Raw genomic sequence first — 19,042 nt, forward strand, 5'->3', positions numbered from 1 at the left:
TCTGACCTTTGATGCAGAACAGGTGACTGAGAGCTGCCTTGGGTCTGGCCAGGCCGATCTGGCTCACATCAATGTCAGGTTGACACCACAGAACAAGGCAGGCAAAAGCCCTCCTTTACAAAACCCCCATGTCTGGACTTCAGGGAAATGTCACCCAAACACAAGCCCCTCTCGGCGCTGCCTGTGGCACCGGCGGCCTTACTGTGTCGGGAGACGCCCACGGGGAAGCAGCTGCTCTGGGGTCTGGCTCCACCCTTCCAGATCCCCAGGCACGGAGGCACCATCCGAGCACAGCACAGACCTATTTCTGAGCTCCCTAGGAGTCAATGACATTGTTATTTACTGTCCAACTTACATATTCTTCTCCCTTTCATACACTTCTGTGCTGTGCTATATTTAACACTTTAAAAGGAAGTTAGGGAGACTGAAGAAAGCCTGAGAGAGAGCTATTAGAAACAGGGACAGGCTGGAGGAATGGGGTTTGGGCTCAGGGCAGCACGGCCAACAAGTTGGGGCCACGACAGTGAGTCCAAGACCTGCAGCCCTCGGCTGGCTTCCACTGGACACTGTGCCCTTGACAGCCAAGGGCATCTGCTCTTCTGCCTTGCTGAATCTCTGCAGAGCTCATTACATACACACGAATGCAGATTTCCCATGGTTAAAACTGGCAACAATCTCCTTAATAGCTTCAGCTGGGCTACATTTGATTTTTTTTTTTTTAATTCCAGATAAAAGGCCAGGTACAGAGGCTCATGCCTGTAATCCCAGCACTTTGGGAGGCCAAGGCAGGCGGATCACCTGAGGTCAGGGGTTCAACACCAGCCTGGCCAACATGGTGAAACCCCGCGTCTACTAAAAATACAAAACTTAGCCAGGCATGGTGGCAAGTGCCTATAACCCCAGCTACTTGTGAGGCTGAGGCAGCCTGAACCTGGGAGGCACAGGTTGCAGTGAGCTGAGATTGTGCCATCACATTTCAGTCTGGGCAACGAGCGCGAAATTCCATCTCAAAAAAAAAAAAAACATTCCAGATAAAATGTCGAAGTGGCAGCGTCAGGCCTGCCCTCCCACTGCTGGAGGCACAGGGGCTCTGTGATGGGTGCTCATGAGTAAGGCTTCCTCATCCCCACGCATAGACCTTTCCATTCAGAGACAGTGCTGTCCGTCTGTCAAACCTTGACTTTCCAGCACTAATTACAAATAACTATTTAGTGGCACAAAACAAGCTTGTCCAACCCACGGCTGGTGGGCTGCATGCAGCCCAGGATGGCTTTGCATGAGTCCCAACACAAATTCATAAACTTTCTTAAAACATTTTGGGCCGGGCACGGTGGCTCATGCCTGTAATCCCAGCACTTTGAGATGCCAAGGCGGGTGGATCACAAGGTCAGATGTTCAAGACCAGCCTGGCCAACATGCCAAAACCCTGTCTCTACTAAGAAAAATAAAAAAACTAGCCTGGCGCAGTGGTGCGCACCTGTAATGCCAGCTACTCGAGAGGCTGAGGCAAGAGAATCACTTGAACCCGGGAGGCAGCGGTTGTGTGTGGTGAGTTGAGATCACGTCACCGCACTCCAGCCTGGGCAACAGAGCAAGACTCCGTCTCATAAAAAGAAAAAACAAAAACAAGATGAGATTTTTAATGTGTGGCCCAAGACAATTCCTCTTCTTCCAGTGTGGCCCAGGGAAGAGAAAAGATTGGACACCCTGGCATAAAGCCTTCCTTCCATTCTGCAGTGGCATGGGATCAGGGAACGGAAACTCACTTTCATCCTACTGTTGGGGGGAACCATTCAGACCTTCCTACAGGGCAGGAGGAGGCCAACATGCAACCACCTTCCTCCCCTCGCCGACTTCCAACTCCCGCCCGTCCCAGTCCGCACCCCCAGGCTCCTGGAGGCTGCTCTGTGCTGCTGTCGCTGCAGGCTGAAGGGACACAGTAGTCCTTGTAGGATGGGCCTCACCACCGAGCTCTTGTAAGAGGCCTGTGGGGCTGATCTCAACAGAATCTCCACGTCTGATTCAGAGCCATCATCTCACCAGACCCCAGCGGCCTTGCTCCGGCCTGGGTGCTGTAGCCATGATGTCACCACAATGGTCCAAGTGACCATCACCTTTGCTAGAATGGCTGCATGCACACGGCATGGGCACGGGCAACCACGTCTGCAAGAGCCCGTGACTGTTCACCAGGTCAGCCCTCAGCAGGGCAGCAGGGCTGTCAGCAGGCAGCAGAGGGGTCAGCAGGAGAGCAGAGGTGTCAGCAGGCAGCAGAGGGGTCAGCAGGAGAGCAGAGGGGTCAGCAGGAGAGCAGAGGTGTCAGTAGGCAGCAGAGGGGTCAGCAGGAGAGCAGGGGGGTCAGCAGGGCAGCAGAGGGGTCAGTAGGCAGCAGAGGGGTCAGCAGGAGAGCAGAGGGGTCAGCAGGAGAGCAGAGGGGTCAGCAGGAGAGCAGAGGTGTCAGTAGGCAGCAGAGGGGTCAGCAGGAGAGCAGAGGGGTCAGCAGGCAGCAGGGCTGTCAGCAGGCAGCAGAGGGGTCAGCAGGCAGCAGAGGGGTCAGCAGGAGAGCAGGGGGGTCAGCAGGGCAGCAGAGGGGTCAGTAGGCAGCAGAAGGGTCAGTAGGCAGCAGAGGGGTCAGCAGGCAGCAGAGGGGTCAGCAGGGCAGCAGAGGGGTCAGCAGGAGAGCAGGGGGGTCAGCAGGGCAGCAGAGGGGTCAGCAGGAGAGCAGAGTCGTCAGCAGGACAGCAGGGGGCAGCGGCACCATGAAAATCTCTTCCAGTCAAGTGAGCCTGCCGCACCCCCAGAGGGCACGATGCCTGTTCCCAGCCTCCCTGAGCACAACCGCCATCCTGATGCTCTGAAAGGGATGGTATCTTGTTCTTCACTACTGGCCTGGGGGCCAAGAGCAGGGGCTCATGCCTAGAGTCCCAGACTCCGGGAAGCTGACTGGGCGAATTTCTTGAGACCAGGTGTTCAGGACCAGCCTAGGCAACATAGCGAGATCCTGTCTCTATAAAAAACATAAAACTTAACTGGGCATGGTGGCTTACGTCTGTCATCCCAGCACTTTGGGAGGCCAAGGAGGGTGGATCACTTGAGGTCAGAAGTTCAAAACCAGCCTGGCCAATATGGCGAAACCCCATCTCTACTAAAAACAAAAATTAGCCAGGTGTGCTGGTGCGCACCTGTAATTCCAACCACCTGGGAGACTAAGGCAGAGAATGGCTTGAACCCGGGAGGTGGAGCCTGCAGTGAGCTGAGATCCTGCCACTGCACTCCAGCCTGGGTGACAGAGCAAGACTCATCAAAAAAAAAAAAAAAAAAAAGACGCCTCTGAAGTGAATATCAGGCTTTTGACCTTTCCTCCTCCATCTCCTCAGTGGTTTTTCTTGCAAAGGTCTGGTCTGCTGGACTCTAGGAGATGGCCGCATCACAGGAAGCACTGTGGGCCTGTCTGCTAGCATGGCTTCCCGAAGTTGCAAGTCCATTTATTTAAGATGTCTCAAGAAAAGGGACAAAACAGGGCTGGGTGCAGTCGCTCACGCCTTATAAGCCCAGCACTTTGGGAAGCTGAGGCGGGCGGATCACGTGAGGTTGGGAGTTCGAGACCAGCTGACCAACATGAAGAAATCCCATCTCTAGTAAAAATACAAAATCATCCAGGCATGGTGGCACGTGCCTGTAATCCCAGCTACTCAGGAGGCTGAGGCAGAAGAATCGCTTGAACCCAGGAGGTGGAGGTTGCAGTGGGCTGAGATCATGCCATTGTACTCCAGCCTGGGCAACAAGAGTGAAACTCTGTCTCAAGAAAAAGAGGAAAAAAAAAAAAAATAGTTCACTTTTGTAGCCACCAGAAAAAAGAAAACAAAAGAAAAGAAAATGAAATCCACTGTGTCTGGGCCACCATGCAGGAGTGTGAAGCAGCGTCCACCCCAAGCCATGGCACTGAGAGGAGGAAGAGAGAAGACAGGGCGTCACACTTGGTCCCTCTAAGTCCTGACTCAGCAATTCAACTAATGGCTTTACAAATGACACGTCCGATACACAGCTTGAGAGAAAGAGCACACAATGCTTCTAACACTTCCTGACATTTCTAACTCCTGACATTTTCAGAAGCATGGGATGTTCACTGCAACAGCTGCTTCCAGCCGAGAAAGGGGCTGCCCTTTCTAACTTTTTAAAAGGCTTAGCCGTCTACCAAATGGGATTTTAAGGAAAAGGGATTTCATGTCACATTTCTTTCACAAAAGTACATAAAATTACAAATAAAATTCAAAGCCCAGCCTTTCAGGGCGGGGACCCAGCTGATCCAGCAGCATCAGACACTCTGACTGCCAAATGGGAAGGGGAGAGAGGCAGCCAGGTGACGCAGCAGGGACAGGTGACGCAGCAGGGACAGGTGACGCAGCAGGGACAGGTGATGTAGCAGGGACAGGTGATGCAGCAGGGACAGGTGACGCAGCAGGGACAGGTGACGCAGCAAGGAGATGGAGCCCGGATGGCTTCTCCCAGAGGCCGCTCCAGGCCACCAGAGGTGGGTGGCCACAAAGTGGTAGGAGGCTGCAGTCACCCTGGCCAGAGCTGACAAAGTGCCTGGAAAATGAGGGGAGAAACCCCAGAAAGAAGTAGGCACAGAGAGAAGACATCCCCATCCAGCACATAAATGCTCCCCACGTACTTGTCTGACCCTGAGCTGCTGACGCAGTGTGTGGGGAAGACACCAGGGGCCCAGCAGAAACAGACGGCTGGAAGACGGAGAACACTGAGTTGAGACGGCGGCTGCTGCTCACCACCTGAGAGTCTGGAGTTTCAACCTTCACAAGTTAGAGGCTTAAAAACACCACAGGCTTCCCAGGAACATCCAGAAAAACCACACCTTCGCAGATCCAAGACTCGGGATGTGTCAGGAAGAAGCAAACCCAGTCAGACCTGCCCTAACAGCATAAACACTGAGCCTCTGCAGGGTGATCGGCGGGCATTCAGGCTGCGAGAACAAAGCCCACACTCTTCAGGGGAAGACAACAGAATCCAACAGAATTCAGAGTCTTTACCATATAAACTCCACCATATTAACAGTATATCAACTAAAATTCCAACAGACAATCAGGAAGTACTAGACGTGTGAAGAAGGGATAACAGGAACCACGGTGAAGGGAAAAATTAGCCGAAAGAAGTCTATCCTGAGACCAGGCACGGCGGCTCACGCCGGTAATCCCAGCACTTTGGGAGGCCGAGGTGGGTGAAACACCCGAGGTCAGTCAGGAGTTCAAGACCGGTCTGGCCAACGTGGCAAAACCCCGTCTCTGATAAAAAAAAAAAATACAAAAAATTAGCTGGGCATGGGGGTGTGTGCCTGTGATCCCAGCTACTCAGGAGGCTGAGGCAGGAGAATCACTTGAACCCAGGAGCTGGAGGTTGCAGTGAGCTGAGATGGGGCCACTACACTCCAGCCTGGTGACAGAGCAAGACTCTGTCTCAAAAAATAATAAATAAATAAATAAATAGGCCAGTGTGTTAGCTCATGCCTGTAATCCCAGCACTTTGGGAGGCCCAGGCGGGTGGATCACTTGAACCCAGGAGTTCAAACCAGCCTGAGCAATATGGCAAAACCCCGTCTCTACCAAAAATACAAACATTAGCTGGGTGTGGTGGCGCACACCTATAGTCCCAGCTACTCAGGAGGCTGAGGCAGGGGAATTGCTTGAACCCGGGAAGCGGAGGTTGCAGTGAGCCAAGATTGCGCCACTGCACTCCAACCTGGAAAACAAGAGTGAGACTTGTCTAAAAACAATTTTAAAAAAAAGAAAAATATATATATATATATACGTATGTATGTAAGTGACAACCCAGAATTCCACTTCACTCAAAAATGTCCCTCGGCCAGGCGCGGTGGCTCAAGCCTGTAATCCCAGCACTTTGGGAGGCCGAGACGGGCGGATCACGAGGTCAGGAGACCGAGACCATCCTGGCTAACACAGTGAAACCCCGTCTCTACTAAAAATACAAAAACTAGCCGGGCGAGGTGGCGGGCGCCTGTAGTCCCAGCTACTCGGGAGGCTGAGGCAGGAGAATGGCGTAAACCCGGGAGGCGGAGCTTGCAGGGAGCTGAGATCCGGCCACTGCACTCCAGCCTGGGCGACAGAGCGAGACTCCGTCTCAAAAAAAAAAAAAAATGTCCCTCAAAAATAAAGGTGAAAGAGGGACATTACAGATAAAAACAGAATTCAAGGCCAACAGGCTGATATGAAAAGAAATGCTAAAAGTGCATCTTTAGGTTGAAGAAAAACAAGATTTGAACCACACTATGAACCACCTTGACGTTACAGAAAACGAAAACCAATGACTGAATAAAACTCTTTTCAAGGGTATATGTAATACTCACCACAAAGAATATATACATGATCATAAAACACATCTTTTTGATTTTTTGAGACAGGGTCTCCTTCTGTTGCCGAGGCTGGAGCACAGTGGCGTGATCACGGTGCACTGCAGCCTCTCTCCCCTGGGATCCAGTGATCCAGCTAATTAATTAACGAAACATTTTGGCCGGGCACAGTGGTTCACGCCTGTACTCCCAGCACTTTGAGAGGCTGAGGTGGGCGCATGGCTTGAGCTCAGGAGTTGGAGATCAGCCTGGCAGCACAGCGAGACCCTCTCTCCACAAAAAATACAAAAATCAGCCAAGCATGGTGGCACATGCCCATAGTCCCAGCTACCTGGGGGGGCTGAGGCGGGAGGACTGCTTGAGCTTGGGAACTTGAGGCTGCAGTGAGCCGAGGTCACATCTCTGTACTCCAGCCTGGGTGACAAAGTGAAATCCTCTCTCCAGCTCACTCGGGCTCTAGTAATTTCTCTCTACTCTATTCATGTCACCCACCCAAACCTTCACATTACCTAAAAGTCTTCCATCTAAGTAAAGGGTTCATACGAAGTAGAGACTTCATATGAAAAGAGGTCAAAGGGGCCTAAGTGACCTTTTGCTTGTGCTGCAGTAAGAGGAAGCTGCAGAAAACACAGGCACGACGCCTGGGAGCCTCCCACCACGCACAGGAGCCGCCTTCTGAAGAACGTGCCAGAAGCTGGCAGGGCTTTGTAACAGCAGATGGAGGGAGCGCGGCACCAGGAAGGCGCTGAGCATTCGCCCTCCCAGTCACTGATACTCAGAGACTCAACAGATGATGTTCTCCAAATGTCATAAAATATAAGCACATTTCACTAGGGGAAGACAACCTGAAGTATGAATAACGTCTAGAAAAGCTGAGTATTCAGAATGGCTGATGTGCATAAAATCGTTTCCCTTTCCGAAACAAGGAAACCTTCTTTACAAAACCAAAACCACCTTGACACTAATAGCTGTCACTTTTCTATAGGAAAAGCTTCATTTGTAAATGACTCTCCACAGTTCCCTTTTCCAGAAAGGTGGGGCAGGGGCCTTGTGGGCCGAGGTGGGTCTTACACGGCTGGGCACAGGCGCCAGGGTGGCCTGGGGGACTCAGCACAGGTCGTGTCTACCCATTTATTCCAAGGTTACCTCCTTCCGCTCTGCGTCAGCGTGGATCTTGGCTTGGTTTGCGGCAGCTTCTCGGTAGGTGCTGGCATGTTTGGCTTGCTCAAACAGCGTCTTCAGCTGCTGCGCGGTGGTGAGCAAGGAGTTGACCATCTCCTCCAGGTACAGCCAGCTCCGCGGCTCTGACAGCTCCAGCCCATTGACCAACGCGGGAGGTGCCGCTTTGGTGGGAGTCGGGGGTGGGACAGCAAGCGCAGGCAGGGATGTCAACACTAGAGCATTTGGAAAGCAAAATAAACCAAGAAATGAATCAATTTCCTAGCTTCAAAATGGCCTCCGTTAAAAATTCTCAGCTGGGTGCGGTGGCTCACGCCTGTCATCCCAGCACTTTGGGAAGCCAAGGCAGGCCGATCATGAGGTCAGGAGATTGAGACCACCCTGGCTAACACAGTGAAACCCAGTCTCTGCTAAAAAAAAATGCAAAAAATTAGACAGGCGTGGTGGCGGGCACCTGTAGTCCCAGCTACTCGGGAGGCTGAGGCAGGAGAAAGGTGTGAAGCCGGGAGGCAGAGCTTGCAGTGAGTCGAGATTGCGACACTGCACTCTAGCTTGGGCGACAGAAGGAGACTCTGTCTCAAAAAAATAAATAAATAAATAAAATTAAAAAAAAAAATTCTAATCACTCAGCGCAGTGGCTCATGCCTGTAATCCCTACACTTTGGGAGGCTGAGGTGGGAGGATCACTTGAGCCTAGGAGTTCAAGACCAGCCTGGGCAACATAGCAAGACCTTGTCTCTACAAAACAAAAATCAAAAACAAAAACAACTAGCTAGGTATGGTGGCATTCACCTGTGATCCCAGTTACTTAGGAAGCTGAGGCGGGAGGATGGTTTGAGCCCAGGTGGTCGAGGCTACAGAGAACCATGACTGCACCACCGTCCTTTGGCCTTGGTGACCTAATGAGACCCTGTCTCAAAAAGAAAAAATACCAGGCATGGTGGCTCACACCTGTAATCCCAGCACTTTGGGAGGCTGAGGTGGGCAGATCCCTTCAGGTCAGGAGTTCGAGGCCAGCCTGATCAACATGGTGAAACCCGATCTCCACCAAAAAATACAAAAATTAGCTAGGCGTGAAAGTGTCTATAATCCCAGCTACCTGGGAGGCTGAGGCATGAGAATCATTTGAACCCGGGAGGCGGAGGTTGCGGTGAGCCGAGATCATGCCACTGTACTATAGCCTGGGTGACAGAGTGAGACTCCACCTCAAAAAATAAAACTCTCACACAATGTTGGGAAGTCAGGTAAAAAACTGACCAACAAACAACAAATCACTGCCCAGTGACATCTCCCCAGCACCTGACACCCCCAACACCTGACACCCCCCAGCACCTGACACCCCCAACACCTGACAGTCCACCCAACACCTGACACCCCCCAGTACCTGACACCCCCAACACCTGACAGCCCCCTAGCACCTGACACCCCCCAGCACTGACAGTCCCACCCAACACCTGACCACCCCCAGCACCTGACCACCCCCAGCACCTGACACCCCCCAGCACCTGACACCCCCAACACCTGACCACCCCCAGCACCTGACCACCCCCAGCACCTGACACCCCCCAGCACCTGACACCCCCAACACCTGACCACCCCCAGCACCTGATCACCCCCAGCACCTGACACCCCCCAGCACCTGACACCCCCAACACCTGACAGTCCCACCTAGCACCTGACCCCCCCAGCACCTGACAGCCCCCTAGCACCTGACACACCCCAGCACCTGACAGCCCCACAGCACCTGACACCCCCAGCACCTGACAGCCCCACAGCACCTGACACCCCCAGCGCCTGACAGGCCCACCGAGCACCTGATACCCCCCAGCACCTGACACCCCCCAGCACCTGACACCCCCCAGCACCTGACATCCCCCCAGCACCTGACATCCCCCCAGCACCTGACATCCCCCCAGCACCTGACATCCCCCCAGCACCTGACATCCCCCCAGTGCGCAAAAGAGGCAGGAAGATGTCTCATCCCTTCCCGCTCCACCCACCCAGCTCCACGTTGTAAAACTCATCGAATGTGGCTGCTGGACCTGGAAACGTTCACGGAATCAGCGCTGAGGACAATGACCGGGGAGGGAAGCAGCTAAATCAGAGTCTCGCTCTGTTGCCCAAGTTGGAGGGCAGTAGTGTCATCTTGGCTCCCTGCCTCCCGGGTTCAAGCGATTCACCTGCTTCAGCCTCCCGAGTAGCTGGGATTACAGGCATCCACTACCACGGCCGGCTAGTTTTTATATTTCTAGTAGAGATGGGGTTTCACCATGTTGGCCAGGCGGGTCTCCTGACCTCAGGTGATCCAAGGGCTCCCAAAGTGCTGGGATTACAGGCGTGAGCCACCGCGCCCGGCCCCAGGCTAAATCTTCTACAGAGTCAGGCTGACAAAAGAACCCCTGCTTTCAATTCCACTTACCTGGAAAGTCTTCCTGGGCGCCTGCAGTCACACATAGGGGGTTTATTAAAGACAATGGTAGATGGGTTTCTTTTCTTTTCTCTCTCCTTTTTTTCTTTTGAGATGGAGTTCAGCTTTTGTTGCCCAGGCTGGAGTGCAATGGCGCCATCTCGGCTCACCACAACCTCCGCCTCCCGGGTCTCAAGTGATTGATTCTCCTGTCTCGGCCTCCCGAGTAGCTGGGATTACAGCCATCTGCCACCAGGCCTGGCTCATTTTGTATTTTTAGTAGAGATGGGCTTTGTCCACGTTGGTCAGGTTGGTCTCGAACTCCTGACCTCAGGTGGTCTGCCCACTTCGGCCTCCCCAAGTGCTGGGATTACCCGCATGAGCCGCCGCCCAGTGGGGTTTCTTGCAATTGGAGAAGGAAGTTACAAAGTGGGAAAGGAAAGGAACTAGAACAAACCCTGAGGTTCTGCACTGGAATTAGAGACACTGGGGCAAACTCACGGCTTGCAACACACACAGACCTGGAGCACAAACGTGCACATGTGCACAGGAGAACGTTTCCGACTTCTGCCCACCAGAGGCACCCAGGGACAGAGATCCAGGAGCCACATGCACACCTTGCACCAGGGGTGAGCGGTTGATGCGAACCCCCAGCCCTCCTGGAGAAAAAGCCCTGATTTCAAGCATTTGCTCATTTCTTTGTATAAATACTTCCAGGCTGGTCTCAAACTCCTGGCCTCGGTCTCCTAAAGTGCTGGGATTAAATGGGTGATTTAATCACCCCTGTAATTGGGATTACACGTCTGTAATCCAAGCACTTTTGGAGGCCGAAGCGGGCAGATGATGAGGTCAAGAGATGAAGACCATCCCGGCCAACATGGTGAAATTCCATCTCTACAAAAAATACAAAAATTAGCCGGGCATGGTGGTGCGCGCTTGTAGTCTGCACTCCAGACTGGGCAATAGAGCAAGACTCCATCTAAAAAAAAGGGGGGGGCCGGGCGCGGTGGCTCAGGCCTGTAATCCCAGCACTTTGGGAGGCCGAGACGGGCGGATCACGAGGTCAGGAGATCGAGACCATCCTGGCTAACACGGTGAAACCTCATATCTACTAAAAAACACAAAAAACTAGCCGGGCGAGGTGGTGGGCGCCTGTAGTCCCAGCTACTCGGGAGGCTGAGGCAGGAGAATGGCGTAAACCTGGGAGGCAGAGCTTGCAGTGAGCTGAGATCCGGCCACTGCACTCCAACCTGGGCGACAGAGCAAGACTCCGTCTCAAAAAAAAAAAAAAAAAAGGGGGTGAGCCACCATGCCCAGCCCTGAGGTAAGCTTTAAAGACGGAAAGAGTTTAGATAGGTGAAAGAGAGAATAATGAAACAAGCAAATGAAAATGATACGGTAAGTTTTTCATGAACAAGTTTCTTGCACTGTCTGTGATAGTGAAAAATGGAAAACATGCATTTGCCACCAGCAGGGGAGGGTTCAATAAATCATATATTGATCATTTAAAAAAGTATAATGCCTTAAAAAAGTATAACGATGGCCAGGCACGGAGGCTCATGCCTGTAATCCTAGCACTTTGGGAGGCCGAGACGAACGGATCACGAGGTTAGGAATTTGAGACCATCCTGACCAGCATGGTGAAACCCCGCCTCTACTAAAACTACAAAAAAAAAAAAAAAAAATTAGCCGGGCATGGTGGTGCACGCCTGTAGTCCCAGCTACTTGGGAGGCTGAGGCAGGAGAATTGCTTGAACCTGGCAGGCAGAAGCTGCAGTGAGCCGAGATCATGCCACTGCACTCCAGCCTGGGCGACGGAGTGAAACTCCGTCTCAAAAAAAAAGAAAGTATAATTATACAGAAATCTTGGCTGTATGTGGTGGCTCACACCTGTAATCCCAGCACTTTGGGAGGGTGAGGCAGATGGATCACTTGAGGTCAGAAGTTCAAAATTAGCCTGACCAACACGGTGAAACCCCGTCTCTACTAAAAATACAAAAATTAGCCAGGTGTGCTGGTGCATGCCTATAATCCCAGCCACTTGGGAGGCTGAGGCAGGAGAATGGCTTGAACCAGGCGGAGGTTGCAGTGAGCCAAGATTGCACCACGGCACCCCAGCCTGGGCAATAGAGCGAGACTCCATCTCAAAAAAAAGTGCAGTTAAATGAAAAATCAAAGTTAGAATGTGTTTACAGTGTATCATCATTTTAAAGATTTAGGCCAGGCCGGGCGCGGTGGCTCAAGCCTGTAATCCCAGCACTTTGGGAGGCCGAGACGGGCAGATCACGAGGTCAGGAGATCGAGACCATCCTGGCTAACACAGTGAAACCCCGTCTCTACTAAAAAAATACAAAAAACTAGCCGGGCGAGGTGGTGGGCGCCTGTAGTCCCAGCTACTCAGGAGGCTGAGGCAGGAGAATGGCGTGAACCTGGGAGGTGGAGTTTGCAGTGCGCTGAGATCCGGCCACTGCACTCCAGCCTGGGCGACAGAGCGAGACTCCGCTTCAGAAAAAAAAAAAAAGATTTAGGCCACATGTGATACCAATCTTGGTTTTTCTTTCTTTCACCAGACACCGAATGCCCATGCCAGCACTGGGGAGACCAAGACCTGCCACTGGGGGTGTCTACCTTCAAGAGGATAACAGCAAACTCACCAGAAAGAACTTCAGGCTTCACAGGCCAATTGGTTTCTAGGGGTGTGCCCTGCTGTTGTACCAAAAGCAGCTTCCACAGCACACACATGAATGGAAGTGGCTGTGTGTCAATAAAACTTTATTTACAAACATAGGCAGTAGGCCACACTTTGCCAGCCACTGATCTAATGCATCAATAACAACAACAAAACAAACCAAAACGAATCCCATTTCACCTAGAAATTCTTTCATAGGAAGCAGTTCTGAGGATGATAACCTGTACATGTGAATTCTTTCAAACCTACCTATTTTGGGATGTGACGTTGGCAACGCAGCTTCTGGAAACGGTGCGATCTGGCAGCTGTCCTGATAGCCGGGGTAGTGAGGCTCAGGATGGCTGGCCCTGCATGGGGGCTGCACGCTGGCCTCTTGGACTGTTGGCGAGAAAAGGGACAGGGAACCTCGGGACGAATGTCCGCACAGCAGACCCTAAATATCACACTCTAAGGCTGCGCCATTCAGTACACATAGTAGCTTATGGCCACACGCGGCCACTGAGTCCCTGAAAGGTGGCAAGCCTGAATTGTTGACATAGGATTGGGGCTATATCAGTTAAAATAAAATAGATTATAAAAATCAGTTGTAGCTCTTTCCTTTATTTTCCTCAGTATGGCTACTAGAATATTCTCCAGCACACATCCGGCTAGGCTGCACTTCTGTTGCACAACTGTAGTCAGAAGCAGAAGCTGGCAGACAGAGTATTTTCAGCTTTGCCAGCCCTGGCGTCTGTCACAAGTAACCCACTGCCACACGCCAACCCCACCCACACTGCACCGCCCAACTGACGTGGCTCACACGCCGTCCCCACCAACAAACGCCTGGTTTAGGCCCCTCTCGAGGTACCCAGCAGCCTACGAAGCCCAATATGGCACTGGGGATGTGATGTCATGGTCAAGGATATGCTGAGGACATGTCAGGCAGGCACTGGAGCAGCTCACCTGTGGCTCCTGCGAAGACGTCACCCTGGGCCGGACTCTCGGATATGACAGCAGTGGCCTCTACTGTGGATGCCCGGTCAAAGGTCAGTGCCCCTGAGGTCGTGATCTGTCCCGAAGGGGTCACGGTGACTGGAAAGGCAGAAGCACATTTCACGCGGCCAGGCAATGGCACCCATGGCACACAGGTCCTGTGCCACCCTCAGGCACCAATCCTTGAGGGGGCCTGGGCTGAAGTGCAGGCAATGGTAACCGTACCCTTCCATGTGAAGGACACGCGGGAAATCCCAGACCTTGGAGAAGACCTCAGAGGAGAAAACCAGGATGGCCAGGATGGCAACTTGCCACCACCAATTGTTCACTGTTTAAACTGTGTTCCCCAGCATGGAAACGTGCTGCCCAGCCAGAAAACAAACATAAAATAAAACTTCCAATGATTTTTAAATACTTTGTGGCTCATATTAAGAAAAAGTCTTTAATCCAAGCTGAAGGTAAAAAGCAGCCATGTCCCACAGCAAGGCTGCCTCTCCAGCTCAAAAAAAAATCCTGGCGACAGATCTTGAGACTCTGCTGCTGTGGGACTCTTCCCGCACCCACCACCCAGGGCCTCGAGAAGGAGCCGACAGGGTGTTTTAGAAAGACCTTGCTCTATAAAAGCAAAAACCCAGACTTACATTAGTTAACAAAAGCCTGTTACAAAGACATTTTCTCCTATTGCTACCTCTCCCCGTTTAAATCCTGTCTGTACAAAAAAATAAAAACATTAGCTGGGCATGGTGGCACGTGCCTGTGGTCCCAGCTACTTGGGAGTCTGAAGTGGGAGGAGTGCCTGAGACTAAGAGGTCAAGGCTGCAGTGAGCCTGGATCCTGATGCTGCCCTCCAGCCCGGCCACAGAGTTCTGTGCAGCCCTCATCCAGCACACTGAGAATCCCTCACCAAGGACACCCTTGTCAGGAAACGTCCCCCGAGCGTGTGCTGGGCACTCGGCTGTGCTCACTGACACTGGGAAACAGCCCGGGACGAGGCCGACAGCGCCCAGATCCCAGGGAAGCAAGACAGAGCTGGGCACTGAGACAGCCCTTCCCACCTGGGGGACGCACTGCAAAGGAGCATGAAGGCGTCGACATCCCTCCGGCCACGCGATGTGCTTTAGAAATGAGAATCCCACGTGGCCGTGGGAGAGGTGACGAGAGAAGGCGATGCACTCAGGTCCCCTCAGTGAACCAGAGCCACGTTTTCTCAGACTCACAGGTGGTGGCCGCGGTGGCCGGAAGCAACGTGATGTTCTTGGGGGAGTCCTTCTTCACGGGAGTTGTGGGCAGCTCGTTCTCCTTCTTGCGCCTTTTGTAAGGCACAAAAAGCCTGACTGGGCCACTCTGGGGGAGAAAGGAGACAGGCCACCGCGTTGGTGTGTGCAAAAGCTATGCTGCGCTTGCAACTCCTTACGTGGGGGCACCACGGGGTGTGTGAGTCACATGGTGAGACCACATTAAGATGGTAAGCGCCCCTAAAAATCCCACCTCTTTTTTTTTTTTTTAGATGGAGTTTCACTCTAGTTGCCCACGCTGGAGTGCAGCGGTGTGATCTCGGCTCACTGCAACCTCCGCCTCCTGGGTTCAAATGATTCTCCTGCCTCAGCCTCCTGAGTAGCTGGGATTACAGGCATGCACCATCATGCCCGGCTAATTTTGGTATTTTTAGTAGAGATGGGGTTTCTCCATGTTGGTCAGGCTGATCTCAAACTCCCGACCTCAGGTGATCTGCCACCCTCAGCCTCTCAAAGTGCTGGGATTACAGGTGTGAGCCACCGTGCCCGGCCAAAATCCCACCTCTTTAGGCCAAAAATCCCTTAACATGACAGAAAGGATACTTTAAAAAAGAACATAGGAATACTAGTGCAGCAAAATAACAAAGTGTCATCGACAGATTAAAGGTCAGGAATTCAGGGCCGGGCGTAGCGGCTCAAGCCTGTAATCCCAGCACTTTGGGAGGCTTAGGTGGGTGGATCACGAGGTCAGGAGATTGAGACCATCCTGGCTAACATGGTGAAACCCCGTCTCTACCAAAAATACAAAAAATTAGCCGGGCGTGGTGGTGGGTGCCTATAGTCCCAGCTACTGGGAGGCTGAGGCAGGAGAAGGGCGTGCCTAGGAGGCAGGGCTTGCAGTGAGCAGAGATCACGCCACTGCACTCCAGCCTGGGGGACAGAGCGAGAATCCGTCTCAAAAAAAGAAAAAAAAAGGTCAGGAATTCCTAAAAGACAGAAAATAGATGGGAGCCAGCGCCAAGCAAGGGAGGAATGAGAAGAAGCCACAGAGGAGAAAGTTGGCAGCACAAGGGCATAGCTTCAGCAGCACCGCACCAGACAGGAGGAGGCATGGGATCAATTAAAGAAAATGGTAAAAGTCACCAAAGATCTCCCCATGGAAGAGGCCAAACCCTCACGGAGCTGGGCCTGGGACACTCCCGCCTCCGACCTGAGACCCTCGCAAGCCCAGCACCACACAAGGCTGCTGGACACATGCTCAGAACATCTCTTCTGTCAGTTCAAACCTGTTGAAACTCTAGTGAATTTTTCATTTAGTTATTCTTCTTTCGAATTCTACAATTTCCATTTGACTTTTTTTTTTTTTTTTTTTTTAAAGGCAGAATCTCACGCTGTTACCCAGGTTGGAGTGCAGTGGCGCGATCTAGGCTCACTGCAAGCTCTGCATCCCGGGTTCACGCCATTCTCCTGCCTCAGCCTCCCAAGCAGCTGGGACTACAGGCACCGCCACCACGCCCAGCTAATTTTTTGCATTTTTAGTAGAGACGGGGTTTCACCATGTTAGCCAGGATGGTCTCAATCTCCTGACCTCATGATCCGCCTGCCTCTGCCTCCCCAAGTGCTGGGATTACAGGCGAGAGAGCCACCGCGCCCAATCGATTTTTTTTTTTTTTAAATAATTTCTATCTCTTCATTGACATTCTCCAGTGAGGAGTCAGTGTCTTCAGACCTTCCATGCAGTCTCTAGCTGTGGTTTTCTTTAGTCCTCTGAACATACTGAGGATGGCTGTTTTAAAGCTTTTGCCTGTTAAACCCAATATCCCGGCCTCTCCAGGTTATTTCTGTTGCTCTCCTCCTGTGTATGGTTCACGGTTCTTTGCATGTCTTAGACTCTTTTGTTAAGAATCAGACACACAGGTGATACACTGTAGCGACAGTGGAAAGCTGTTCTCCTTTCCCCCAGCTCCTTGCTGCTGTCTGCTTGTTTATTATTCAGGGATGGGGCTGGACTGTTTAACTGAAACTGTTCTCCTGGGGTGGCCTCGGCCGCCGTTCCTCTGAGGGCTCAGCCCTGGGGGTGCAGTCACCTCTGGTGGTGGGGATTTTGGCCGTCTCTCCCCCTCATCTCTGTTAAGCTGTTGGTTTAGTCAAGTGTCAGAATCAGCTAACTGCCAGCCGCCTGCTCCATTACTCCCAACAATGCCCTGGGGCACACAGCACTCCACTGTCTGAGCCAATTAAATGAGGGCTTCTTTACCAAGAGGTTAGATCTTGAAGGCTTGTTTCCCAGGTGGGTTCTTAGCTGTGGCTTTCCTCGCCTCTCTGGTAAGCCTGCTGACCTAGTTTAGTTTCTTGCTCTAACGGAACTGCTGGCCTCCTCTTAACTGCTTACCACCAAAATGTCCATTGTTTTCCAGGGCACTTTTAGGCTTGAACATCCCCATACTGTTTCAAATCAAGTCAGTTCCTTTGGGAAGGGCTTTGGAACTCTCTGTTCTTACAGCCTCTCTCTCTTTGGGGCTGAATGTCGGAGCCCCTACTCCAGACCTGGAGGCGGGAACAGTGCCTGAGTCTATCAGAGGGACTCTGTTGCATCAGCCGGGCTCTGTGGTGGGGCGGGTGGCAGCCTCTCACCGCATGGACGCTCCACCCTATGGGCAATCTGGGTTGAGGGAAATTGGGGCCTCCCTGTGCTTGGCCTCCCATGTCTGAGTAACGCCTCTGCCCTCTGAGTGCGGCGGACTGAAGAGATTTTCAGTCACACTTCCCAGGAATCTACTGCAAATTGGAGCTGAAGGGGTTGAGAACCGCTAGTGGCCTGCCCCTCCCAGTGAGATACCACATCCCTTGACCGGGAGCTGCAAGGAGTGGGAACCCTGTTTTCTTGGTCACAACCACCCCGAATGGAGCCTCCTCCATAGGGAGTTGGGGGCAGAAAGGGAGGGAAGGAGCTGGTCCTAGCTTAAATGTCACAATCCTCACTGCTCTTTCCAAGACTCAGGACATTTTCTTGGATGTTTCTTTGTTTGCTATATGCACCTAGGACAATTTCCGGAGACCTTAAGGGGTTATTTTTTCACAGTTTTCACTAGTTATTTCTCTGGAGAGTTGGTCCACTGAGCTTATCACACCACCATTCCCCAAGTGGAAGCCAAAAGTTTTAAAATGTGATAAAGTCCAATCTTAGAAATCCTAGTTCTAACTCTAGGTCAGGAAGATTTTCCAATGTGCTTTCTCCTAAAAATGTTATAGTTTTACCTTTTACTTTAGATCTGTGACCCATTTTGAATTCATTTTTGTACCAAGTGTGAAGTTCAGGTCATCCTTTGTCTCTGCCGATGAACGTCCAGTCGCTCCAAGGCCATTTGCTGGAGTCTACGACACTCTAGTCTGACCCAGATTTTGGGGGTCTCTGCTTCTGCCAATGTCACACTGTCTTGATTACTGTCACGAGCTAGTAAGTCTTAAGACCCCGCAATGTGATTCCAACCATTTAAATGTTTATTTCAAAACTGTTTTGGCGGCCGGGCGCGGTGGCTCAAGCCTGTAATCCCAGCACTTTGGGAGGCCGAGACGGGCGGATCACGAGGTCAGGAGATCGAGACCATCCTGGCTAACACTGTGAAACCCCGTCTCTACTAAAAATAAAATACAAAAAACTAGCCGGGCGAGGTGGCGGCGCCTGTAGTCCCAGCTACTCGGGAAGCTGAGGCAGGAGAATGGCGGGAACCCGGGAGGCGGAGCTTGCAGTGAGCTGAGATCCGGCCACTGCACTCCAGTCCGGGCGACAGAGCGAGACTCCGTCTCAAAAAAAAAAAAAAAAAAACTGTTTTGGCTTTTTAAATTTCCTTTATCTTTCTATATAAATTTTAGAATCAGCTTGTCTGCATCTAAAAAGAATCCCACGGGGATTTTGATAGTAATTGTGTTAAACCTATGAACCAACTTGAGAAAAAGTCACATCTTTACTATATTGAGTCTTCTTTTTTTTTTTTTTTTTTTGAGGCGGAGTCTCGCTCTGTCGCCCAGGCTGGAGTGCAGTGGCGCAATCTCGGCTCACTGCAAGCTCCGCCTCCCGGGTTCACGCCATTCTCCTGCCTCAGCCTCCCAAGTAGCTGGGACTACAGGCGCCGCCACCTCGCCCGGCTAGTTTTTTGTATTTTTCGTAGAGACGGGGTTTC

At 52.0% G+C, this 19,042-nt stretch overlaps 1 protein-coding gene across 1 annotated transcript in view; it reads right to left on the bottom strand.

Annotated features, from left to right (window-relative positions):
- Positions 1 to 19,042, bottom strand: part of DEAF1 (DEAF1 transcription factor) — a 50,756-nt gene that overhangs the window by 18,516 nt on the left and 13,198 nt on the right. The window contains exons 7-10 of the mRNA XM_033203987.1: positions 14,844 to 14,970; positions 13,597 to 13,725; positions 12,904 to 13,032; positions 7,526 to 7,773 (exon numbers count right to left, since the gene is read on the bottom strand). Coding sequence (XP_033059878.1) covers positions 7,526 to 7,773; positions 12,904 to 13,032; positions 13,597 to 13,725; positions 14,844 to 14,970 — 633 coding nt within the window. The remainder of the gene's footprint in view (positions 1 to 7,525; positions 7,774 to 12,903; positions 13,033 to 13,596; positions 13,726 to 14,843; positions 14,971 to 19,042) is intronic.

This window comes from Trachypithecus francoisi, unplaced genomic scaffold (genome assembly GCF_009764315.1).
Source record: "Trachypithecus francoisi isolate TF-2019V2 unplaced genomic scaffold, Tfra_2.0 Lachesis_group8, whole genome shotgun sequence".
NCBI lineage: Eukaryota > Metazoa > Chordata > Mammalia > Primates > Cercopithecidae > Trachypithecus > Trachypithecus francoisi.